The sequence below is a fragment of the Aythya fuligula genome, chromosome 20 (genome assembly GCF_009819795.1).
Source record: "Aythya fuligula isolate bAytFul2 chromosome 20, bAytFul2.pri, whole genome shotgun sequence".
NCBI lineage: Eukaryota > Metazoa > Chordata > Aves > Anseriformes > Anatidae > Aythya > Aythya fuligula.
Window position 1 is genome coordinate 11,160,690 of NC_045578.1, and position 26,701 is coordinate 11,187,390.

Below are 26,701 nucleotides of genomic sequence, written 5' to 3' on the forward strand. Positions count from 1 at the left end.
ACTGTATTGGGGCAGACGTGGTTGAATGCCAGGCATGGCAGAAGTTGACTGTACCCCCCCTAAAATGCAAAAGAGCCAGCAGATAAGTTGTGACTTAACAAACAAGCCAGGCCTACAGCTGTCAGATAAAGCCGTACTTCAAAGGTGAACAATAAAGTTTATACAAGGTCCTCTCTCAGGGTACAACCAGGAAAAACAAAAACGATAAGCTGATGAAATGCTACTTCTACCTGGACTTTCATCCTTTGGCCCTAGGAGAAGTAGTTGCTGGACTAACATGTGACTTTAAAAAAGAAATCATGTGAAAATAATAACCATAGAAATACAGGCGGGCGAATCAAGGTATAGAAAGATAGCAGTGTCACTGACAGTAGCATGAACAAGTTCTAACCTATACAAGATGACCAGTTATGTTAATAAGCAAAATGGCATAAATATAGGCGTGTAAACATCCAGTTGTAGAAATGGAAGACTAGCTGAAAAAATCATCACATTCTTTAGAATAAATCTGTAAAGGAGCTCAGCTCACTTAAAAAATTCTACTGTGATGGGCGCAGCCTTTGCACAAGGCCAAGGTTCTCAGCACTGAAACACGGTAGAGCCAGGATTTGTTGATCTTCTCTTCTTTAATGCTATTAAGAAGGTCGGGTAGAGAGGGACACGGTTACAGATTGTTCTCTTCCTTATGTTGGTAATGTATAGGTAAGGCCACGTGAGTACTGGAAGTAGGATTTCTCAAAACTGAATTTAAATTAGAAATGAATCTGAATGCTTTTGTGCTATGCTTGGCACTGGGAACAAAAAAAATCCACATATAGGTATCTCCTCTCTGTTTTGGTTGCAAAAATAGTCATTTTTTTCAGTATCTTTTATTGATTCCCAAGTGATGTTAAAATTCAAAAAACACAATGGCAAAAACCTCTGCGTGTAGTTCCATCCACAAAAACAATGGAGAGAAAAACTTTGAAGTTTCAGGAAGAGGTCTTGCTTGAGCCACAGAGAAGTCTCTGTTTACTATTGAACAAAAAGATGAGAAAATACTCACTTCTTGCGATTTGTTTCAATGACAGGGTAATGACACAGGCACACGTGCCCATTGACTCACTAAACTGAATGCCAAGACACTGCTAAAAGTTAATTTTCCTTTGGTATGCTTTGGCATCTAGTCACCACCGTATTTGTGTCACCAGGATTTATTCCCAACCTAAAGCTGAGCGGATCTTTCAGTTCAGACCCGTGGAGGCATTTTGGTGCAACTTTCTGTCTTCCAAAGCTCTGCAGCTGCAGCAGATCGCGCCGTTTGTAGGTCAGGCACAGAGACGAACTTGCAACATGTAAATTAGTTCATTACAGGAGAACAGTCACTACAGATGTTTTGCTACACAAAGACGTACACAGTGAGAATATTAATCACAACTTTCACTCATGGACAACATAAATTACCAATGAATGAAGTTTTCAGTGTTTAGTAGCATAATGCCTCCCAAGGTTTGATGTAACATGAGATATGTGATCACCAGGGTCCCCGTACAGTAAAAAGTACCATGAAGAAGGCTGGCTTGCTCTGAAGTGCAGCTGTGCACATTGTAAACGTTTACTTTAGGAATATCCTGAAGGAAAAATTGAGGCTGGCATCAGAATGAGCTACGCAATTTGGATCTACACATCCCCGCTGAGGTTATCTCCGAGTATGTTCTTTCTGTTGCCAAGGTACTCTGCAGCAATCAAGGAAACTATCAAGAAAAATCCTGCTCTGAGACTTCTTGTAGTTCAGATGTCCTGGGAGCTGGGATTTTTTTTTTTTTCATCCCAGTATCAAACGATAATATTGCAAGGAAGGCCAACTGTAAGAGGAGAACAAAATGTCCCATAAAAGTACTGGGAAAATTCATCAGTTTCTGTAAACTTAATTTAATTCTATGGGTAAACACTAATTATCACTTGGCGTATGCACCCCAAAATACTTGATATGTGACAATTTTGAGAAATTTCAAAGCAGCTTAGCCTGCTTTGCAAACTGAAGTAATGCAGATATAATTTTGTCATGCATTTTAAAGTCTTATCCTAAATTTCAGACTGTTTCTGCAGATCTCCTGCTTGCAGTTAATGGACACTTGTAGGGAACTGCACCCTGGCTGCTCAGATCTCAGTTCCTCAGCCCCTCCTGGGGGCCATGTTCAGGCAGACAGAACAAGGAGATGACTGGAGCAGCCAGCGCTGATTTACCAAAGGCAGCTTAATGTGCCCGAGCAGCCCGACACTCTGCAGCAGGATGAGCAGCTCAATGGCAAGGTGAGAGCAGGGGATGTTGCTTTGCATTTAGCAAGGCTTTTCTGTGGTCTCCCGGTGTATCCTTATAGCCAAATGGTGAGGTATGGACTAGATGTGTAGGCAGTTCAGAGGGGTAAAAGTGGCTGAGCCGTGGGGCTCAGAGGGGTGTGATCAGCAGTTCAGAGTCCACAGGGCTCCAGCATGTAAGCGGCATGCACAACCATACAATTGAGAAAACGTTCCTCGACGAGTAACTCGAATGTGAAAAGCCTTAATTTCCTTTACCATACGAGAGGGACAGGCTCTCAGTCGCTTCCGGGCCTGCCCACTTGTAATCAGCACATTAAAAAACCCGAGCCAATGCCTGCACGTCTCTTAAGAGGTAAGAAAATGTACTCAGCACATTTAAAAATTAAAAGCATGTTAATTGCCAGAGAACAATTTAAGAGATGAAAACTGGTCAACAATGGCTAATACCCCCAAGGATTCGGAACATGGGGAGTCATGATTTTCGGTCGGACGTGTTACTTTTCCATGTACCTGAGTGATGGGAAGCATCACAGAGAACTGAAGTTTTGATCCACCGTGCTTATCCTGGTGACATTTCTGAAATACCACTGTCACGTGCTGTAAGTGGGAACTGGGAATGTTATCTCTGCCAAGAAGGCAAGTGCTCTTGCCAGTAATCAGCACAGGAATTTAGAAATACTGGGTGGAAAAAAAGGCCAGGTTGATGAGACCCATTCCTCTCTTTTTGGAAACTATCTGAACACGTCCGTGAAATGTTGTTATGGGATACTGACAGATTCTGCTCCATGTTAATTTTTTTATTAACAAAAGGATCAGATCCACACTGTGTTGTCTCCTCACTGGAAATTGGGCCTACTGGATTATCCAACTGTTTATTAATTCCATTAATCGGTTCATTTAATGCGGTATTACTTTGTTTTTATTATTTTCGATGTCATTAGTCAATCAATGTATTTGGGAATATCTGGGATATCACCGTGTCTGTGTGTAAACTTTAAGAAGTTTTCAAGGCCTAAATGAGTTCAAAACTTACAATCTAGTGAAAAACAAAACAAAACAACAACGAAAAAAAATTAAACGCATGTTCATACTCGAAATTTGTCCTGGACCCATTTGTAGTTCCGCATTGCGGATTGGGTTTTAAAAGCCTACTGCTTTTACCCTACTGCTATAAAATAAGAGCATAACGAGGCAGTGACTGCCTACACGCCATGGGTTAGCAGTGAAGCTGACTGAGCACTTTCAAACCAGTCGACAAACGGAGATTCATTCATATTTGTAATCTGTTGTTACTTGCAATAGAAGCAGATAAAACTACACAGCCTTTGACTGTGAAATCTTCCTTTCAAGATTCTTTAAGTTTTCTGCTACATGGGTAATTTTACATGTGAAACTACTGATTTCCCCAAATCAACGCTCCAGAAAATTTTATGGCCTACACTAAACCATGTATTGTGCTGCTGTGCCTGCCAACGTTAGAGGTGACTTTGGTCACTGGTCTTTGATGGTGCCACATGTACCTGCCCCCTGTAACAGCGGGGCTCTTTACTTTGCACCTGGACTGACTGCGATTGAGCACTTACACCGGCTGGGTCTGCTGCCAGCTCACCTCTCATTTGCCAAACACCGAAGGTTTTGCAAAGCAGCGGCACAGGGACTGTTCTGACTGATACGGAAACCTGTGGGAGCCCCAAGTGCTGCAAAACGAAAATCTTGAGGGGGGAATTTGGCTTCTGAGGCGCAGTTGTTTAACTCCGCGCCGCCAGCTGCCCGCTGGGGGAGGCGGTGGCGATGTCCCTGGGGCTCTGCCTTGTCCTCTCTCAGCCGCTTCGTCTGGGCGCGGGGCTTCAGCCGCCCTCAGCCGCCGCCTGAGCAGCGCGGACACCGAGAAACCGCCTGAGGGGCGGGGGCCGGGCCGGGGCCGTTCCCGGGCCCCGCTCAGGCCGCGGCGGGGCGGGCGCGGAGGCTGCCGGGAGCGGCGCGGGGCATGCCGGGCCGGGCGCGCTGCGCCTCCGCCGCCCAAGATGGAGGCGGGCGGCCGCCCCCGCCCCCGCCCCGCACATGCGCAGAGCCGCGGCGGGGCCGCGCCGCTCCCTCCCTCCCTGCTGGCGGCCGGGGCGGCTCTGACAGACGCGGAGCGGAGCCAGCGCCCAGCGCCCCGCGCCCCCCGCCCCCCGCCGCCGCTCGGGACAGGCGGGCGGCGCCGGCCGCAGGCAGCAGAGCGAGGCGGAGCCGAGCGGCGGCTCGGGTAAGGCGGGCGCCGCGGCTCTCCCCGTCCCGTTCCCGTCCCGTTCCCGTCCCCGTTCCCCTCCCCGCCGCCGCCGCCGCCGCCGCCCCGCGGGCCCGTCCCGGCCGCGCAGCCCCGGCCCGAGGCCTCCCGGCTCCCCGCGGGCCGCCCGCCTCCCCCCGCGCCCCCTCCCCCCGGCGCCGCCCGCCTCCTTCTCTCGCTCGCTCTCAAAATGGCGGCCGCGCCCGGCGGTGAGGAGGCGGCGGGGAGGAGGCGGGGGGAGGCCGGCGGCGGGGGGCGGCCGGGCGGGGGCTGGGCCCTGGCCCTGGGGGGCGGCGGGGCCGGGGGCCGGGGCTGGGGCTGTGAGGGGGGGGGCGGGGGGGGCGCTGCTCCCCGCTCCCTGCCCTCGCCGCCCGCCCCGCCCGGCCCGCGGCCCGCCCGGACACAGCGGCCGCTCCCGGGGCTCGGCCCCGCCGCGCTGCCGGTGACTTGGCAGGAAAACGGGGAGCGGGGAGGGGGGGGGGAGACCGGGAGGGGAAAGAAGGGGGGGGGGGGGGAGAGCGGCCCCGGTGCCCCCGCCCGCGGCTGCCTCGTCCTTCCCCGCCCCGCCTGCAGGCCGCCCGGCTCCGCGGGTGACTTAGCAAGATGCCGGGGAGAGGCGCGGGGCCGGGCGAGGAAAACGGGGAAAAAAAATCACAAAATAACAAAAATAACAGAATAACGCGGGGCGAGGGGTGCGCGCCGGGGGGTGCCGGGCGGCCTCACCCCCCCCCCCCCCGCTCCTCTCCCAGGGTTCGCTCCCGTCCTTATCTCCCGGCCCCTCCGCGGCACCGCAGGCGTTGCCAGACGCTGGCCCGCGCCTCCCGAGCCGGCTGCGGCAGGGCAAACAAAACAAAACCAAATAAAACCAAACGAAACCAAACGAGGCTCGATAGCGGAGCGGCCGGGGGGATTTGAGGAGCCGCTCGCATCCAGCCTGTTTTCCTGCGGCGCTCTCGCGGGGAGCGCGCAGATAGGAGGCGGCTCAGACCTTCAGAGCCAGCTGCAGCACAACGGGGGAGGGAGGTGTAATCTCCTGCGGGGGTCAGATCGCAGCCCGGCGCCGCATCGAGCTGCCCTGGAAGCCTTCTGCTGGCAGCCCGGGCGGCCGCATCGCCCCGCTCACGGCCCCGCTCGAGGTTTTGTTCGGCAGCAGGCTTCTGGTGGGAGTCGGGGGTGGGAGTGGTGCCTCCCTGAAAAAAGTTTAGGGTTGCTCTGTCCTGTGGGTGGGTTTTTTTTTTGTTGTTGTTCAAGGTGGATGCGATTAAACTTGACCTTTAATACCAACGACGAGGCGATAGCTTCCCTTTCTTTGCCGTAGTATCCCTGGTAAAATTGCCTTGCTGGTGGTGCTGCAGCAGAGGGCTTGGTCGCTGCAGGTCAAGTCAATTCATAATGAATTACCTGACCGGGGGGTGCTGGAAGGTTACTGAAGGTATATTAAAAATCGTTAATAATCGCTATTTTACTGCAAATGAATGTTGGGGCGTATGGACCTGGCCGAATTCTGTATTGATGCGGAGACCCCTTCACGTATGTATTTCTCTGGCGGTATTGTTTATACAGCGTGAGGAGGTGGGGGTTAAAGAACCTGTGTTCGGCGGTGATCGGTCCGTAAATGATTGTGCAGCATTCGGCTCGTTTGCAGAAGAGGGAGGGTCTGCTATCAAAATGTTATTTGCCCGTGGAGTCATTTTATTAAATGGGAAAATCATGGTAGGGAACTAAACAAAGAAAATATTTTCTAACAGAAAGATTTATTGCAAATCTCCAGCTTGTTCTCAGGGTTCTCATTTTTGTGTGTTTCTTTTGATTTGGCCATGTTTGTGGATGCTGTGTGCAGCCATTGAGCAGAGAAGAGACTGGGTGGAGTAAGGAGGCAAAGCTGCGAAATGGCTAGATTACCCTTTCATAGCTTTTTTTTTTTTTTTTTTTTTCCCTTTGCTTGCGTTTTGCTGGGGTGGAGGAATACTAATTGCCGTAACAATGAAGTCTCTTTAGGGAAGAATCTAATGGTGCAGGAACCTTCTGAAACGAAACAAATCTCACATTCTGTTTTGAGGCTTATTTTTCTGCAGGGTGGATCTTGATTTGGCTGGCAGTGAGAAGTGACCAGTCACTGTTGCAAAGCCAGATTTTTTGTCTGGTATCTGTTTCAATATATCGATTTAGATATTCACTTGTTGATTTTTTTTATTTACGCTTCAGATAAGAGTTGTAATTTTTGCATGGGCGTTTTACACACGAGATTCCCTTGGTTGTAGAGAACCCTTGTATTGTTGCCTAGTGGTGGCGTTCACATAACTTCTTGGTTAGATTTGGTTTCGGGTGGACACACACACAAAAAGCATCCCTGCTCTCTCTGGTGCCCACGGTAGGGCAGGCAACCCCTGCTAGTACAGGGAGCTGGTTACACTGCCCTCCATGTGCCAGGCTTATACAAAATAACGTCTCAGGGCTTTGGAGGCCCTTGTGAACGAGGCGGCTCTGTGAGACCCGTGCTGTGCTCTCGGCTGGCCTTGCATCCTGGGGTCATACCAGTGTTCAGACTTAAAGTTGTGTTGGAAAGGCATTAGAACAAAGGATTGGGGAATACAATAGGGATCAGCTGGAGCACCTAGAAAGGACTGCTTTTAGAAGTGCTCTGCTATTCCAGATGTGGCTGGTGGCATTCCCACCTGAACCCAGTGCTGGTCAGAACGAGCACCACAATAAAGGTGATGATTGTGAAGCAGGTTGAGGTTTTGTTTTTCTTGGGTCTGTCTCAATTCTAGAGTCCAGTTTTTGCTGGTAGGTTGTCACAGCTGATAACTGCTTTTGGCTTTAACTTGCCCCAAATTAAATTAAGGGATAGTGGCTTTCTGTAAGTTCATTTACTTAGAGGAGTAGATGTTACAGGGTTTAATGGATGCGTTCGCTAAATGCCTGCGTCTATGGATGAATCCAAGGTAAGGACAATGAGGAATGCAATAGAACACTTGCCTGCTTAGAACTTTGGGTGATTTTTTTTGTCCTCGAAATGATGGCAGTTACTTTCTTCTATGGGAGTAACTGGTTAATTTCTCTTCTACAAAAGAAAAAGACATTAACACTTACCTTTGTGACGCTGAGAGGTCTGTCCTGCCCTTATGGCTGACTCTTCAGCCTATACTATTTCCTGTGCTCCACCCAGCCTTGAGTGCTCGGTTTGTATTCTTTGTCTGCTCTCAACTTTTTTGTCTGCTGAGCCTGCTAGAGATGGGGCAACTTCTGAATTACCTTCTGTTGATCGTCTTACCGACACTTAAACCTTGTTATATTCACAAACTCTGGGGCTGAGTGATGTGTTTGTGACCTCTTGTAAGATATTCTGGGCAGACAATAGCTGGAGGAGCTCTATGGCTCTGAACCCTACTGGGCATGTCTGTTACAAAGTTTATTTACTAACCCTTGTAGCTGCTTCTAGGATTCATGAACGGGAATGGCCTGAAGTACTCTAGTATGAAAAGGAGCAGCTTTTAAATGGTTCCATTTCAGTCAGCTTTCCCCTATTTTTTGAACTTCAGGCCTGTCTTCCAAACTGAAGGCAAAGACTGGGAGTTGTGTGTTGAAATTCCTTTGAACTGAAGAGTGAAATAGTACCCGGCCTGAAAAGAAGAGCTGCTTACGCTTAATATATGAAATCAAGAGGACAATAAAAAAAATCAGTTAATAATAACAAATAACAATTTCAGATTTCATATTTTTCCCCCAGCCTGTAGTATGTAACTGGTGATAGCAATTGAAGACCTTTCCCAAGTACCAGAGCCACGTGCTAATCAAAATGCTCCTGGGTTTCTTCTGCCAGGTTTATTGTAGCGATGTGGTAAGCTATGGGCTGTCTATAAATGCAGATTATTAATAAAGTTGCTACTGTTCTCTTCATTCTCCTACTTTTCCTTTCTATAAGCCATAGTTGTCATTGGCAGAAGAACCTGTCTGCTCTAACAACAAAAAAAAAAGTCAGTTGCTTAAGCATTGCCTGGGTTGAATGGCTTTCTTGGGAGCTACTTCATTATGTGGCGGAAGGGGAGTGAGGTTCCTAATGGGGCTTTTGGGTGTTGTGAGTACAGGTGTTCATTAATGGCTGATGGTACTTTGTCTTTTGATCTGCTTGACAGAGTAGGCTACACCTCAGTGTAGATTTATAAAATGGCCATTTACACTAGTAAATAATCCTGACCCACCTAAAACTAGTTCTGGAGCACGTGAAGTTATTTCTTCAGGATTCTTGCTGTAACTGCTGTCTGAGCTGGCAGGAGTGCCCGTGGAAGGTTTGTGCCACTGCTGACAATCCAGTGGTTGGATCTGAGCTGTAACACATGAAAAATAGACACTTAGGCTGAGGGCACCAGCTGACATAACACAGCTACAGTTATTTCAGAACAATGTTCTTCTTCATTCCTACAATGTTTTGAGCCTTTTGAGTATCGCATTCCAGAAACGTTTGAAAGAACCATGATTTCTTACCTTCTGCTAGGCAAATCATCTCACTATATCTGTGTATCCGAACAAGACGTTTTAGCCTGTAAGTTATGTGTTCAGTGTGAAATGAATACCTCAGATCTGGTTTTAATCTAATACTTGCTAGATCCTGCACGTCTACCCCAGCAAATGTGCTTATCTAACTTGTTTGAAGAAGGGTTTTTCTTAATACTCATTAAGGCAGGGCTCAGTCTTGACTATCAGTGCCTGTCCAATTCAGCACATGTAAAAGCTCGTTCTGTGCTGTTTTACCTTACGCCTTCTCTGTAGGGATTACGCACGTGATGACTTAGTCTACCTTGCTCTTAGGTGTTTTCCATGCCAGTTAACTATTGTACTGCTTTGTGCTGGCGTGGACTGTTCAATTTCAAAGGGAAACGTTGCTTACAAGGTGAGTGTGTTTGTTCCTGCTCTGATCCATTTCCTCAGTGCTGTAAGCACAGGGGCCTCTTCCAAGCCCAGCGAGCACAGCGTTGTCATACCAAGCAGCAGCAAGTGCACTTAGGCATGCTCAGCTATGTGTATAAAAATCAGCGTTATAAATTCAAAGCACTTGTTAGCTTTGGAAGTAGTTTAGTCCTTTCTTCCTTACTAGTATGGTTCTTAGCCCAGTAGTTTGATTTGGCTGCTTATGGACTTTTGGGTAAGGATTGTGCTTAAATGAATATAATAAGCACATCTTAGTGGTTGTGATTCCGTTGGTTCTGGAGGAGCTGTTTGTAACTAGTCCTCAAAAGATATTTCCAGTTACGGGACAACCCATTGTGCTTGAGGTTTATAGGTGGTGCTGCAGCAAACGTCTGTCCTGTAATTTTCTCAGATCTGTTGTTAAGCAGGTCCCTGCGCCGGGAGTTCAGAGGCAGGCTTCTCTGAAGCACCTCTCGGTCTCCCAGCTTGCTGGTGAGTCAGCTGAGGCAGGGCTAAAGGTAACAGGTTTCATGTCAGCCTGCCGTCCCTCTGAGATAGCAGTGGCCTTCATGACTGAGATGGCGTATACCTTGCCTCTCCTAGCAGTGTTAATTGTTCCCATTGTTCGGGAAAATCTACGTTCTCTTGGCTTAATTAGATGAGTCTTTTTTTCTCCCCCTCTCCAGATTGCCTCTGCTTTCATTGGTTGTGTTGTTTTTCTTAATGCTAAAGCAGAGGTGTTAAGTTTATCCCTCTTTAAGTCTGCAGGAAAATCAGTTAGCAAACTGTCGGCTGTAGGTAAGGGAGTGTGTCTGTAAGGGAGTGTGTCTTCCTTAAAGAGAGCGCTGACGGCTTGCCTTGTGCTTAATTCACCTGGGGGGCTTTTGGGGGTGACGAAAAGATCGGATAAACAATTTGGTTTATTTAAATGCCGGTGTCTTTACAGACTATTAAGGGGAGGATGTCATTAACGTGAGTGCATGTATATGTTTTGAAGCAGATGGTGTCTATCAAATCAGCGGTGGTGGAAGTCTTTGGTTCTCGCTCAGCTGGGTTTGTAGGCAACGAGCAGAGACTAGATGGGGGAAAGCTTCAGAGAGGAGCTCTGGAGCTCTCGTAGCTGAGGGGAGGCAGCTCCGCGGGACAGCGAGCGCAGGGGGTGCGTGGGGCTCCCAGGTGGGCGCGCAGGAGGTGTGGAGCAGACGGGCTGTAGGAACCGTCAGGCGCCTTCTGCAGGAACCTCATTTTCGTTCCACTGGGTACCAGCATCGCAAAAGATTCAACTCTTCCTCCTAACAGGATACGAGGTGTGTATGACAGCTAGGTTTGTGGTTCTTTTCTCTGTACTTGTCAGGTGGAGCTGTTCTGGGTCGATAAGCTTGGAACATGGCTAATGGATGGAACGGAGCATGCTCGTGAGAAGAGGATGGGGTGTTTGGTCTGCACCGATTTTGGATTTTTTTGTGGTTTTGACCTTCTGCTCCTTCTAGAGCTTTAACATGAGGGTTCCTCCAACTTTCCTTCCAGATGCCTATATATAAACTTAATCACTTCACAACCATTTTTCTCAGCATCACCTTTCTAGTATAACAGGCAGGTTAATAACGAAATCTTAAAATTTGGCTATATTTCTGTAAATTGCTTGACAGTTGCAAGTCTGCTACTCAGCACTTTAAGAAATGGGTGGGGGGGAGAATGGAAAAGAGCAGAATTCACATCCAGTGCACAGCTGCTGCCCACTGTGAAGAATGGTTCTGAGGACGTACGCTCTTCTCTTGGGGGCTAAGACCAAGTCCCGTAAGTGCAGCGTTCCAGAATTGTTATCCTACAGTGTGTGTGTATTGCTTGACCAAACAAAAAAATCAGATTTTTTTTCTTTTGCTGGAGTTATCCAGATAAACCACGTTATGTATTGTGGGTTCCTCCAAGTAAATTGAGTGGAACAGCTTGCAGTGCTTAAGCCAGTTGTAATTCTTCAGCTCTCCTCCTCTCTTCCCCCCCAGGCTGAAAATTTCACTAACCTTTCTCTGACCTTTAGGTCAGCCTTTCAGGTTTCCACTGATATTCAGTGAAAACCCAGGGGGGAAGAACAGGAGTTTAAAACTCATTTTGTGATATAATTCCTTGCTATCACTATTATAGTATGCTGAACAACAGCACAGAGTTCTAGCTCCAAAACCTTTTCACGTATTTTGAAGTTTACTTTTTCAACTGCAGCCTGCTCCCCCCCCTTTTTTTTCTCCCCAGGCTGTTCATTTATTGATAGCTAAATTTACCTGAATTTTCAAGCAGAACTGAGCAGGCAAGCTAGAAATAGAATGGTTTCTATCATCCTTAGACAATCCTCTACCATGTCTTCTACCGAAGTCTACATGGAGTGGACTCTAAACTTGAGCTCTGACATGGACGAAGCTGAAGGATGCCAAAGAGAAGATCCTTCAGCTAGCTGTGGGGTGAAAAGTAGAAAAACGATCAGCCCTGCTTATAAATGAGTAGCTTTTTTGTGTTCTTATGCTCATCCCGGCCGGCTTAGCAGGTGATTAATTCTAACCTTTTCTAGGATAAGGTGTGTTTGCCACGCTGTAGGAACAACCGTCTGGCTATTCTCTTGTGTGCTTTTCTGCTGTAACTGGGGTGAGAGTTAAGGGGGGAAATGGGGCTGGATGCTTGCTGTTACCATTTTTCTTTCCTCCCAAGAGGTGGAGACAGAAGGAGGTTTCTTCTAAGAAACCTTTTTCAGGTCATAATTATTATGCCCAAGAAATACGGTTATTACCTCACTTTTAATTAGGTCAGTATTTAAACAGCAGGTTCGATGGAGTTTGTTCCTAGAGTTCATTTGTGGGGAGTGCTCTGTGGCTTGATAAAGCAGCTTTTTGCTTACTGGTTTTAGAACAAAATCAGCCCGTTAGAGCTGGTCTAGATTAAAAAGAAGTGTTTTTATATATTTGTTAACGTAATCCAGCAGTATAATATAGAGGTGTACAAGAACAATTAAAGATCTACCCTAAGAGTTTGTAACTAGCTGCCAGCAAGTACTTACCAATAGCCCCTTTTTGTTAATGTGTTAGCAAAGGGGATACACTGTTGAAAAGCTTTGTAAGGATCTGACGTGCCTGCCATGTAGTAAGCTGACAATGCAAGGAGAGTTTCTATTTTAATAATGCATAAATAATTAATCCCAACTAGAAAGAATTACCAAATTTATATCTCATCCTATCAATTAAATTAGTCTTTTGGTGGTTCTCATCTCTTCTACCACTTTATAAGTAACTTGCCTTTCACCAGGATTGGAAAAATAGCCAAAGAGAGGAAGCTAGCCAGACAAAGTAGGATTTAGATACATTAACTAGAATGTTAATGAAGAAAACAAGGAATTTTCCTCTGGCTAGCACATCTTCTCAAGACAGTAGACAGTGTTAGAGAAACTGCTTGCAGGTTGAGAGCACGTAGCTGGACATAAGGCTAGTTGAAGGTTTTACACAGGTCGTTGGAAATTTAGCTTTGAATTAAAACCTTAATTTGCAGTCATTTAGATGTGAACAGTCTAAAAATCTAGGAGCTCTGAAGCTGTAAGCCCAGATCAGCACCAGTTGCTCGGTTCCCAGACAGCCGCAGGGGGAGCTGGGGGGAGCTGCCCCGTGTAACTGTGCTGCTGGTACCAACCAAGGGGTGACGCTGACACTGGCTTTCACGATTTAATTTGTAGAAATTCTGAAATAGATGAGAGAAACCATAAAATACAGAAGGGATCAGTGTGCCTGTGGGAATTGCAGGAGGCAGGAGAAGTGTTTGCAGACTTAAGGCCGATGGCTTCCATTGCAGATGAGCAGTGCTCCTGGAGGCGTTCGTCGTGGGGCTGATGAAGTTTCCTGACAGTGGAAGGTGTCTTGATCAGAGTAACTCAGGCCATGAAGGAAGCCTATAAAATTACACTTCTGAGAGTTCAAAAGGCCTTAGAAGAGGTTTTTCTCTACATTACTTTGTGTGGCTTTAGCGAGGTGTTGGTTTTTGTTTTTGTTTTGAAGATCTGTTTAGAGCCTACAAATGTATGCAAGAAATACTGATTCACGATGAACTTGGAATAGCTTTTCTGCTGGCTGTATGTCACTCCTTACTGCTTGTCTGGATTTTGTTAGAGCTCATTGCTGCGGTGGCAGAGCCCTGCTGCCTGAGGAGGCGTTGATGCAGGTGGGTTTGCTGCGGGGAGAGGAGGTCACCTCCTAGGGCATGGTGGGCTGGGGCTCGCTCTGCTGCTGGGGCATGCCTGTGATTCTAGCAAAACAAGCGTGTCTCCGGAATAGAAGGGGAGCTTGACAGCTGTTATTTGCTATTTACATATTTAATGTTTACTGGTGTATACCTTGTTCCTAACTTAAACAATCACTTCTTCTTACAGTGCTAATCTGCAGTGTAGGTGGATCATATATCACATCATATCTCAATCTGGAGTAATTTTTCCTGTAGCTTTTTCTGAAGAGCAGAAATGGATGTTGTCAGGCAATTGAGGCATTTCACTGATTTTGTTGACCGTAAGCAGTACTTTTGACACGCTTGATGCAAGTAAAGGAAGGACAGTGGAGAACTTTGAACTGATCTTGCTAATGAAATACTAAGGAAGATGATAAGGTCGGTTGCAGTTCCACTGTTTGGTATCTGCACACGAATGTATCTTGTGCTACATTTGTGAAAACGCTTGAATGTGGAAGGACTTCCCAGGAACTAGATGTGAAACACCTGGCTTGTGACAGGGTTGTGGAGGAGCCCCCAGGCTGGGGGGCTGCAGGCTGGCAGCTGCTGCGGGTGAGCGCAGTTCTCGTCTGGGGCCACCCTTCAGGCAACGCAGCCGAGAGGAAAAAAGCTTTCAGTCTTGCTGGGATGCTAAATCCCTGACCAAACTAACACCTTGCAGGGACCAATGCAGCATCCTAGTGAGGATGTAATTTACACCATGAGTTAATAACAAGTCACTGATGGTCTCTTTGACCTCTGTATTTGCAGCTCCAGTTTTGTCGTAGTACAATCAATAAATGCGTTGGAAGAGTTGAATGGGGCCCTACTATGTAGAGATAAAACCTTCAGATCAAAGATGTAACACTGAATTATTACTGTTGCTAAACAAAGTTGTAATAACAAAACAAATGGTTTAGATGAAACAGAAAAATAAGGCAACTTTCACCTTCCCTAAAATATGTGGGAGATCAGTTTAGTTTGAGCTGGGGTATCTGTGCAGTAATTAATAGCAGCAAGCAGTAAGTCAGGGGCTAAGACCAGAGACACTTTCAATAGATAAAACTAAGGTGACAGGTTTGTTTTGATTTAGAAAAAATAATAAAAAAATAAAAAAAATAAATAAAAGCAATCTGTCTTAAAGCATGCTTCAGTGCTTCTGTTTAGTTTTTGTGGCTTTGTAAAGTGGGCGATCAGCTTGAAGTAGGTCAAAGCTGAATATGCCAAATCCAGGGCACGGCATCTTTATCAGGCACGTATATTCAAAACAAATCTTAGTTCTGTTTAGCATCCAGTGTACTTCGATAAGCAAAAATGTAAGGATTTGTTGGAAGTAATTTACAGACTCTAATTTGATTTTTAGGAGTACAGAATGGGCAGTTGTAGGAATCTTAATTGCAATAACTTTGCTCTTGCTTGATGCTAGGTTAGGCAAATGACGATTTTTGGCAAGTTAAGATTATAAAACTCAAGGGTTAATTTCTTATTTTTTTTTCCACAGTCTTTTTCTCAATTATTATTTTCCATAGGTGTTCTCCAAATATATCTGAGTATCTTCTAAAGCAAGAATAAACACTGTCATAGAAGTACCATGAACGGTGACTTACTCTTTGTTGGCAGGGTGTATCATGAGGTGAGGGGAATTGGGAGGATCCCTTGCCTGGAAGTGACTTGTTTCTGCTTCGTTGCGTTGACTCTGTCTGTTTGGTGCTGTGCTCTGACTCCCTGCTGCGCACCCCTCTCAGAGGGCTGACGAGTGTTGCTGAACCTGCTTCATCCTGCTACTGGTGCGTTTTAGGAGTGCTTAGCAGGTCTGTCTTGTTAAGTTCTTGCAGTTTTCCAGTAATCTAGGAAATGCTTGAGCCATGCTGGTATAATCAGTACCAGGACTATTGGATGTATCAGTCACTCCTAGGAGCAGAGTGGTTCCTGCTCGATCCCAGATCTTCGAGTTCAATCCGCACCTGAAGCAGACTCGGAGTCAGTGCCTGGCGCTGCCCAGTTGCACAAGGTGTGCCTCCAGTCACCTTCAGGGTGGGCCCCTCTCTAAATGCGTGTCAGGCAGAGTCTCAGCCTCAGCACTTTCAGCAGGAGGAAAGGTGTGCCTTGGGCCTCCTGGGTGAGTCTTGGGGCAGCGCAGTGGGCTCCAGCAAAGGCTGCAGGTGCTGGAGCTGAGGGATCTCTGGATGCTAATTGATACAGGGAAATGGGAGGTGATTCTTCAATGTGCAGAAGCAGAGGGTCTTCCACTTGTTTTTAATGAGAACAAAGAACCTCTGCTGTGCTGGTTCCATGTTCTCTTACAAGGAGGGCTTCTGCTTTTCAGGTTTTTCTTCCAAATTTGTTGCTCTTTCAAAAAAAAAAAAAAATATATAAATACAACTATTGATAAACTCATGTAGGGAAACATTTCTGACCTGGGATGACAGTTGGCTCTTTTCTCTGGTTTTTGAAGGGTTGTGCTTCAGTGTGCCACTCTTCAGTCCTGTAGCACTTAAGGATTGAATTAGGTCTTCTATCTGTATTGTTCAGACGTTCCTGTGAGTCTTTTCCTTAGTATAAAAGGTGATCTTTATTGAAATGTCAGTAGTTGAAACAAGATGGAGCTGTCTGCTGAGGATACGCTACTGCTAATGGAGCTGAGCAGGATGTAATGTGCAGTTTTTGCTTGGTTTGTGTTGTGAGCTTTCATAAAGACATAGCCTACTTACATTTCAGTGGGTAATGTCTGCGTTTCTTTCCCTGCCAGGTACCTGTACGTTCCAGAAAAGAGAAGGGTGCTCCTAGGAGGAGTAAAAGGCAAACATTTGATGTCATTCCTGTTCCGGTGTTATGGGTTTGGCTGGGTCTAGCTCCTAACTTTAAAGTGGTTATAAAGACAACTGATCTAGCTGAAAATACTTGTAGCTCACGTTTTTTGCAAGGTTGTACATCTTCAGAAGGTTGCTTCTCAGTGTTCATGTATGCTGACTATCAGTATGGAATCATGAAATCGAAATGTCCATAAGTTAGAAGCTAGAACTTTTTTGCAATACAGGTGGGGCTGTTAAAAGGAGGTGCATCCTGTTTTGCATTTTATTAGTAGTTATTACTCCATGAATGGCTCTGTTTAGGCTCAATCATTTCTTTCTTTACTGTACTTAATACAGAACAAATTTAAAACTCATCTTTTTCAAAAAAAGACCTGTTTCTGTGTCGACACCACCTTATTCACAGTAAATTATTGATACTAAAAATCACAGATGTCAGACAAGGGGTAATGCATAGGTGTTTTTCCCAAGGGTTCTCCCAGTTGAACACTTGCTTCCTCTGGTTCCTAAGGCTGTTTGCAGGTGTGTGTGTAATGCCGCGGTGCCTATAAACCTCGATAGGCAGTGGAGGAGGACTGGTTAGTCTTGCTCCCCTGAGCTTTGTATGTCACAGCCCTCGCTAGCTAAGCAAGAAGGCAGTGCACGTGGACAACGCTCATCTGCTCTCTGTTGTGTATAAAATGGACGTGTTGACGTCACAGCAGTAACTTGTAATCAAACAAGGGCGATCTGTGTCCTCGTGTCCTTCTAGTGCTTGCGGGTGTCTGCACCATCGTCTGCTTGTACGTGAAGTCTGGAGCTTGAGTACGTGGGACTGCTCCGGAGCAGCCTTGTGGTGAGGCCTCGATGTTTGTTCTCAGCACAGTGCGATGGGCAAGTTCTAACGCTGAACTCCACGAGAGGGGGAAGGTTTCTGTAGGGTCTGTGAGTAGTGTTGGAAGATGCTGGAAGAAGGCACGATCACTGGTTAAATGAGCCCCGGTTTTGGGCGGGATAGACTAAGGTGGGCTTCAGCTGCTCCCAGCTCAGTCGCACCCTGCCCCAACCTTGTCCATCCATTGAAGTAAACGTGTCCCATAATCTCTGCTCGCTTTCCTATTTTACACGGGCAATATTTCAAAAGCAGTTGAGAAATAACTGTTGTTTATTGTCAGTGCCTGTTGACTACCAGCTAGGCCAGATAAGAATTGCTTCCCCTGTAACTGCTAGCTGTGCAACTTGGCTTTAGACAAAAAGGTTCGAAGACTCATTGCTTGCTAAATACTTACCACATTCATAGCACTTACAGCTTTTAATTCATTTTTTCTTTAGGCTTATATTTGCAGAGAAGTGCTGTGATTCACCATCAGTGACTTGGTCTGAAGAAAATGTATTAATGCTGCATTCAGGGCATCCTCTGGCTTCTAAGGCTTTAGCAGATTAAGTAGCCATTATTTGTAAGCTGCAGGATAAACATGGTGGGTGGAGGCGATTCAGTCATTTGCCCCAGGCTGGTAGTGAAACTCAGTTTGACACAAACAATCTCTTATTTTACCTTTGACTGTTACTTTGGCAAACTTGTGGCTAGGGTGCGCTGCTGTATGTCATGGAATACCGGAGTTTGGAATTACTTCTCATGAAAGGGTTTTGCATGTGTTAATGTACATTTACATTAACTGCCACGTGACTTCCTTTTCACTACTGCAGTGCTACAATCCTAGTCAAATGACAAACGTTTCATAAGGCAGCTATGGAAGCAGGTAAAGCCCTGTTGCAGTTCAGCTTTAAGCCAACAAAGTATCGCTGTTGGGGATATAGCAGGAGAAGTTTAGGGTTCCTTTCTGTTTGGGGCAGAATTCCTTTAGATGGTATGTCAAGGAGCACCTTGTAAACCTAGTTGCTGTTGGTTGTGGGCATGAATTATTGTTGCATCTGCTAGATGCAATGACAAAACGAAATCTTGGGGTATCATTTTTCGTGGGGTTATTGCACCAATGTGGGGTGTGCAAGGCGTTTGCTGGTTGGAGGTGGTTCATAATACAGAAAACACCCTTTGCTTTTCCTGCTGTGTGTAGTACTGCAAGCGATTTTTGGATGTTCATGTTTGTGCTCTGCTGCTCAGTGCTTCAAACAGTGCCTCTGTACAGAAGCGTGCCTCATTCTGGCTTTCTCAGTGTTATCAAAGAGTTGCTATGCTCATGCTGAACTACAGGGATTCAGCCATTATAAGCCTCTTTTTTCAGTACTTAAATTTATAGCACCATTGCCCTCTAGAGGGCACTTCTTCTGATCATTTGTGTATTGTTTTTTGTATATCTTAGCTAAATTTCCATGAATCTGTGTGCTCTGCTCCTACCTTGTAGTGAAAAAGATGCATCTATGGAAAACCAGTTGCCACCTTACCTGTCAGGAAGCAAGATGTGGGACAAGAAAAAATGAAATGTTTGCTTCTGGTATCTGAAAGGATGGAACCTGTGCTATTGGCTTTCAACCGAATTGTTTCGGAAAGAGCTGTTAGGGAAGAGGTCAAACCAATTAAATGTCTTGCCTGTTCAGAGTGCTCCTTCCCTGAACAGCTTGCAGTGCACTATTAGGGTGGACAGCGGGTGATGCGGGAATCCCACCAGCAAGGGAAGTACAGGCAGCTGCCACTTGGAAGCAGACAGCAGAGCCTGGATAGGTTTAGAAACCAACTCTTGGTCTCCTGTGATGGATAAGCAGATGATAATGATATTAGCTTAGCATTTCCTTTAACATTTTAATACAAGAAAGGCTTTTGTGTACAACAGCCCTCTTACTTGTATGTCTAGTGGAAAAACAGTAGGGGAGAGGCAGTGGGAGCGGGTTTTCTGAGGGTGGTTAGGTAGAAGCCTAACCAATATTTCCTGAAGTCTTTGTTGTACTGTCGTGATAGCGTTATCTCATTGCTAAAAGCTGCTCGGTGAAACTTAACGGCTTCAGTAAATGACTGTATATACAGATTCTTGACCAGCACGCAAAAATGCCAACTTCAGCATTTCTCGTAATCGTGCTCCTTACAAAAGGGTACCTGCAATGCAGAAATCAAAAAGCAAAGCTGCTAAAATGATTTTAATGCTACGTTCTTGACTAAGATTAAAACAGGCAAGTTGAAGTAGTCTGCACGCTAAGAATAGTTAGCTACTAGTAATTGTTCGTGTCAGGAGTAAATTCATCACCGAATCAGAAGATACTGTATGATGGGGGGAATCAGTCGTTTGAGAAGGGCACCATTTCTGACAGACTCAACTCTGGGCCATGGAATTAGTGCTGCTCTGTTAAGATTGAAGATCTGTTTAAAAAATTGCTGTGCTCCAAACCTGGACTAGATTGTATTTATATAAATAATTGTGTGTGTGTATAAGCTAAGCTCGATTAACATGTGATTAAAAAGACGGCAAAAACTCTTCTTAGAACAGCGTTCTTGGGAACTAACCGACCTGTCAAGTTCGTCTGCTGAGTTACAGCCAGAGTCTGCAAAGACACCGGGTAAATCCTAGGGAGCTGCCCAGTGCAACGCCAGCAGTGGGCTGCAGGAGCCAGCTGCGGGTGCGTGGTGCTGGCTGTGGCCTGGAGCGGGATCTTTGGGGATCTTTGATAGGGGCAGTGAGCGCAAAAAGTAGGTTGTGTAAGGTAGGGCTGAGTTCTTTGCATTGCACTCCTGTAACCTAGGAGTGGGCTGTGTCTGGAGGTGTCTTCAGCTCCCCGTGTCTTGAGGGAACAACGGTAGCAAGAAGAGGAATGAAGAAAGGGTGCAAGACTTTCCAGGCTACTCAATCGAGATCGCAAATGTGCGATAAGGGCATAATTCAGAGTAGCAAAATAAAAGGGCATTTAAAAATTCAGTCAGTTTACTCTGTCCAGTGTGTTGTGATCTGGGTGCATCTTCTCATCGGCCCAGAGTGACTGAATGCTTATTTAAATGAAATTAACAGTATCTCTTTCTCTTCCTTCTAGATGGATTGAATCTTCTGTGTTGAATGCCTCTGGGTTTTCCTATCGGATTTCACATCTGGAGTAATATTTCTGGTTTAAGCCACTCTGTGGCAGACTGAATTGTGGATCCAGGGTTCCTAAGACTTTAGATCCTGAGGAGGCAGCCACTGCTGAATCACGTTAACCTGACATCACAGCCACAATGGTGCTGTCACAAAGGCAACGAGATGAACTGTAAGCTGCAGTTATTTTTTAAGTTTGTGTCTCATTAAGCTTTAGGAATAAACTTTTGTTTCCATCTGTATTTTACAGAATGGCTTTGCTCACGGTCTGATCAAGTACCATGTACTATGGTTTTGATCTCTGTGCTCTTACTATACAAGCTCAAGCATTTGGTCATAGAGATGGGAAATGGCATCAAAAATAGATTCTTAATTTTTGTTGTAATTTATTATCTGCTCTTTTGTTTCAACTTCAGTCACAAAATTATTAAAGGGTTATAATAAATGCATTACAATATTTGTTCCAGACTGATTTGTGAATTCTACTTTTATCCTCAGTAAATTATGACATTTTGGGTTTTTATTCCTTAATGAAGACAAGGACCTAATGAGAATGTGCTGCACTGTGATTACAATCTATCTTTGCTTATGAGGTGTTTAAAATAAGGGAATAATTAAAAATAAATAAATAACTAAACTAAACTAATTCAATTGAACATGGAATTCTTTCCAGATTTTAAGGCTAGGAATAAGCTGTCAAATTCCATGCTTTAGTTTGCTTAATAAATCACGATCGAGCAGGTGGTGGGTAGCGGGGTCAGAATGGGAATGTCTTGCATGCTATGCACTTCCATAGATTTACTTAGAGATCGTGGGTTGGGTTTGTTTTCTTTTGTAAAAGTATGGAACTGCTATCACTTAGCTTCTGTGACTCTTGTCCTAGGTGAGCTGTACTTCTTAATAAAGCTTCTTAAATTAGAGTTAGAAGCTCTCTTCAACTTTTGATTTTCACAACTGTTCACTGGATTTGGATAAGTTCTGGTGTTTTCACACATTCAACGTGATAATTTTTTAGGAATTCTGTGAAGTTTTATGCAAAACTTCAAAGGCTACATACGTTAATGGGGAGATGGAAGTAATGAACCCTATGAATAAAAATAGGGAATGAGCAGAGACCATGATTAGCTCCAGAAAGGAAGGCAATACATTTCCTCATACTTGGTTTATGGGGAGAAATTTGGAATTTCTGCTAGAATGTAGAATTGTAGAGTTGTGTCTGAGGAGAGACTGAACAAATAGGAAGGAAGAACGTGATTAAAGCCACAGGAAGAATTTTCGTTTTATTCGAGTTTAACTGAAGCAAAATTTTGTGAGCACTCTCAAGTACTGTAAACTATTCTTCTGAACAGTTTTCTTTTCAATGATAAAGCTACAAAGTTATGGTCATCTTTTTTGTATCTGCTTTAGGTTTTATATGCAATACAGATTGATAAGTAACTCCAGTGTTTGGTAATATAAAAGAAAAAACCAACACCTTCATCAAACCTAAAATAAGAAATACATTCTAAGAGATAAGTGTATTGCTGTTTACATCTTGAAGCAAAATGTTTACCGAATGTATTCTAGAAATTTGCTTGGGTTTTTAACAAGCCTTAGAATTCTATATAATGTACTGCACTGAAGACATGTTGACTGTGCTTTTGTCATGATAAAAAAAAAAAAAATTGAACCAATCCTTGCACTCTTATCCAGAACTATAGCTAAAGATACTGTTACTGGTTTTATTTTTTTAGAAATCGAGCGATAGCAGATTACCTTCGTTCTAATGGCTATGAAGAGGCTTATTCAGTTTTTAAAAAGGAAGCTGAGTTAGATGTGGTGAGTTCAAACAAAATTATTCATCTATATTCTAAGTAAAGATTTTGTAATCTTGAAGCATTTGTGTCTATTCTGAATGTGCGCATGCTTTATCTACCTGTTAGCTCATGCAATCAGAACTGGAGGTGATACTCATACAGCTTATTGTCTTAACATAAAATCAAAAAATAATCATTGGATGTGGTCCTGAGCGATTGTTCAAGGTGACCTTGCTTTGAGCAGGGAGCTTTGGAGTCTGTTCAGCTTGGAAAGGACCTTTTGAGATCACCTATTTTGTTCGCAATGATCGGAGGAATGCATTTTGTTTTCACGTTTGATTTGTTTCCTGCTGTTGTGTACATCCCTCCTCCCCTCCCTGTAACTAACTCATTTCCTTAACTGTGCTTATTCTTATCATGGAATTCTGCATAAAAGCGTAAACTTCCTGCAGTACAAACTAATCAAACTGAAGACTGTTCTCTTGTCACCAGACTTGAAATGGTATAAGATTGCAACTTTGGAAGCTGATTTTTCATGGTCATGTTTTAGAAATAGGAAGACAGGATTGCTTTTGTCTTTTGTATTTATCAGACAGAGCACATGGTGGAGCTCCATTTTGTGATGGTCAGTAGTTAAATCACTGCCTGGGACTGCTGGGTACTAGTTGGTTAACGGTGTACTAGGAGGGCAGATCTAAACAGTTCCTAGAAGGTGGTCAGCTCTGGTACACAGTTCACTTTGTCAGGCTGTATGGATGCTATTGACACGGACCAGTCATTTCATGCAACTTAATTCTGTTGGTTTGCCTTTGTAACAGATGATTCTTCCTTGGTATGATTTTTAGGTTGTCATTTATTAGAGCTGTGCTTTTCGTTTGAGTTTGTTTCTCTGGAGTAAACCTCTATGAGATGACTTCTGATAAATTCTTGCCTACTCTCTATTATAATTATTGTGTTGTTCTTTTTCCCAAATGCTTGGTTGAAGTATAAATTAATTTCTTCAGTCTGCTTCTAGTATCTAATAAACAAGTAGAAATTACAAATTGGAATACCGTAGTTATAATTGAAAATCCTAATACCATTCCCTTATCTGCTCTATCTATCAACCTAATTAAGTTTTCTCTTCCCAAAAGTTAAAAAGGTGATCTAAATAGGCTGGATTGTCTTGAGGGAAATAGAAAATGCAGTTACTAGAAGTTCCGTATGACTTTCTTACATGAAAAATCTGAATTAGGTGGGATTATAAAATGACAAAAAATATAATTATTCTGGTATGAGATTTTCACTTTGTATGTAGAATGAAGAAGCTGTGCAGCATTTCACACACTATTGTGTGCTTCTGATGCTGCTTGTTTTTGTGTTGCTTTTTTCCTTGTGTTAACAGGTGAGAGGGGGAAAAAAATATAGTAGTCCTCTTGCTTTTGCAATAACATCAGTTGTTCGTTGTAGCTCCCCAGTTATTCCCTAGAGCCCAAAGAAGAAAAATACTTAGAGGAAGAAAATTATCCATCATTAGAATTTCATTAGAGTTACAAAATCAGTGTTGATTTTTCCAGTATCAGAGGGGTTGTTCTGTTGAGCAGGTTCAGTAGTCAGCTGTATGCTGCAGGTACAAAGGTAAAGGTGCTGGGAGAAGTTCAAGCTTGTCTTTGAGATTTTGGCACGAAACAGTGCAATGTTATGGTGGTTATTTGAGGTTAACTATGATTAAGTCTTCAAAAAAGTTCAGAATTAGTTTGAGATAAATGGTTTTCAAGTGAGATGGAATATACGTAACCCTGCTCTGGCAGCTGGTTGCCGCTCACGGTGTGTTTCTGTGAGAAATAAAATGCATTGTGCTAACAAGTAGTGCTGCTAACACGGTCTTAATGGTTGTAGGTAAGAGTTCATTAGCTCATAACGCTCTAGTTGGTGGATGTGAAAAGAAGATTGTCTTTTAGAAGCTAATTACCAGTCCTGTATGCCTCAGCCCTTGCAGTCAATGTGTGCTATATACTGTTGTTTTTATGAGGGTTAGCTGGGGCAGGAGAAGGGAAAACCTGTAATAAAACAGGACACAACTTACGCAGAATTGCATAACACTTAAAAATAAAAAGCTTTCAAGTAATGAAGATTATTTCTAGTTTCTAGATTTTATTTGCAGGATCTTGCATCGTTAATCTCTGTTGCTGCTGTATTTTTAATTTGCTCCAATTTCTTTTTCTGTGGTGAAGAGATTTTTGTTAAAATGACCTGTTTGTTACTTTTGAAGAAATAACTCTAGAGGCTTTGGACCTAGAGTTTGTTTACTTAAACACTCCTCCCCCCTAGAATGAAGAGTTAGATAAGAAGTACGCCGGACTTCTGGAAAAGAAATGGACCTCAGTTATAAGATTACAAAAGAAGGTAAGTAGATGTCTGATAAATTTACTTGTATAAAAAAGTTGTAATTAAAAGCAAACACTCGTCACTAAACAGTGTTACATGTTTTCCTTCTCAGACAAGCATGGAGTTTAGAAAACACTTCAAAAATTAATTTGGATGACTTGTGTAGGGGCAAACAACTAATTCAGTGTTGTAGAAAATGTTTTGTCCATCTTAGTACTAGTAAAAACATCCTCACGGCCTATTTATAAACATTTCTTGACTTCAGTTTATGGATTGTATGTACAATTTCTGAAGCTGGAAAGGAAAAAGGTGCCTTAAGGCAATTTGTGAATAGAAAGATTGAATAGCTGTCTCCAGACAGCTTAACTGGTTTAGAAAGAAGGTAAAAACCTATGCTGCTGGGGTTTTGGGCTGTTACATTAAAGGGGAGATACCATTAACTCCAGTGCATTAGAGCAAGTGACTCTTTTGCAAATGGACAGTACAAAACTCTTTTTAGTAATGCTTCAGTGGGTTTAGAGAGTATTAAAAGCCTTAAAAATCAGTGTACTAACAATAAAGGCCTATCTATCCTAGAGGTTAATATAACGAGGATGTTATTACACCTTCAGTTTCTCTGCTGTTGACTAACATGTGCCACCTCAAGAATACAAAAAATTATTGCAGTAGTCAGATCCCTTTTGCTTACAACTTCCTTCGATCATTCGTCAAAATTAATAAAGAAAAAAAACCTTTGAGTTATTTGCTAGTGCAACTTTGTACAGTATTTGGATGAATGTTATTTGACAGAACTTTTCTTGTGAAAGTGAGAAGGGAATTAGTGGTTGATGTAGGTCTGAATTTTTTAGAAATATCAATGCTATTGAGTGTTGGTAATTGGTGTGGATTTTTGCTTTTCTGTGGATTTGGGAGCCAGTTGGTGTTTGGGGTATCACTATAGCTGATTTAGATCTTGGTGTAAGAGTAGAAATAAATGGTCTCTTTAAAACCCATAAACATAGGTAATGGAATTAGAATCAAAGCTGAATGAAGCTAAGGAAGAATTTACATCAGGTGGACCTCTTGGTCAAAAACGAGACCCTAAAGAGTGGATTCCTCGTCCTCCAGAGAAGTATGCGTTGAGTGGACACAGGAGTCCTGTCACTCGAGTAATTTTCCATCCAGTTTTCAGTGTTATGGTCTCTGCTTCAGAGGATGCCACAATAAAGGTATGTGCTTGCTACATAAAATTAAAATAAGGAGGTCTGAGGATGAATAACACGTAACATCAGTATTTCAGGGTGAACATGTTTTGTACCAATGAAAGATTGTTTCAGATTCTGCTTTAGCATCTTTCGGATATGATTCCATGTGTAACCTACAAATCACAGTTTTATGCTGGTCCTGTTAATATCTGCAATCTTCAACTCAAGAAGACTTTCCTTTGACTTGTGAAGAAATAATAAGCTAATGTGGATTTAGGGACTGGAAAAATAAATGGTTGGTGAAGGAAGAATGCAGTTTGACTGCTCAGTGAGAAGGAGTGTCATACAGAGTGTATAGAGATGTGACGGGGGGGGGGGGAGGAAGGATTGCCTCGAGTCATCTGAAGAAATTATTTTTAAAGCTAAGTTAGTGGTTACACAGATGTGTTCTTAACTGAAAAATGTTTCTTCCCACTTATTTTTAAGTGGGACATGCAAGTCCCATGAATTCCCCATGACTTTCAGGAGAGACTTTCAGTAACTCTAAATGTTAGACGTTTATTGCAATGTACAGTGACACAAACAAATTTGTTATAGTAGGCAAGTAGCTTCTCATTTTAACATCCTCTAAGGACAAAATTATGCGTTTTGTTTTTCTTTGAATGTCACTGTTTAAGACAAATTGCCAGATAAAGGATATTTCTCATTGCTGCCATCTGTGCTGTTTTGAGCATTATTTGGAAAAGTGCTGTTCTGAAAAAGGTTCAGCAGAATATTAAATAATGTGCTTAAAAATACAAGTTTTTCTAATAGTGGCTACCTATTGGAGAAGATTAAAACA

General features: G+C 43.8%; 1 protein-coding gene across 2 annotated transcripts in view; it reads left to right on the forward strand.

Moving 5' to 3' along the window:
* The first annotated feature begins 4,416 nt into the window (after nt 1-4,416).
* Nucleotides 4,417-26,701, forward strand: part of PAFAH1B1 (platelet activating factor acetylhydrolase 1b regulatory subunit 1) — a 33,906-nt gene continuing 11,621 nt past the window's right edge. Inside the window, exons 1-5 of one of the 2 annotated variants that reach the window (XM_032201064.1) lie at nt 4,417-4,549; nt 20,473-20,685; nt 22,247-22,331; nt 24,620-24,694; nt 25,678-25,884. In XM_032201064.1, coding sequence (XP_032056955.1) covers nt 20,654-20,685; nt 22,247-22,331; nt 24,620-24,694; nt 25,678-25,884 — 399 coding nt within the window. In that variant the 5' untranslated portion in view covers nt 4,417-4,549; nt 20,473-20,653. Of the gene's footprint in view, nt 4,550-4,724; nt 4,780-20,472; nt 20,686-22,246; nt 22,332-24,619; nt 24,695-25,677; nt 25,885-26,701 lie in introns of those variants that run through there. The other variant, XM_032201065.1, reaches the window with a different exon arrangement.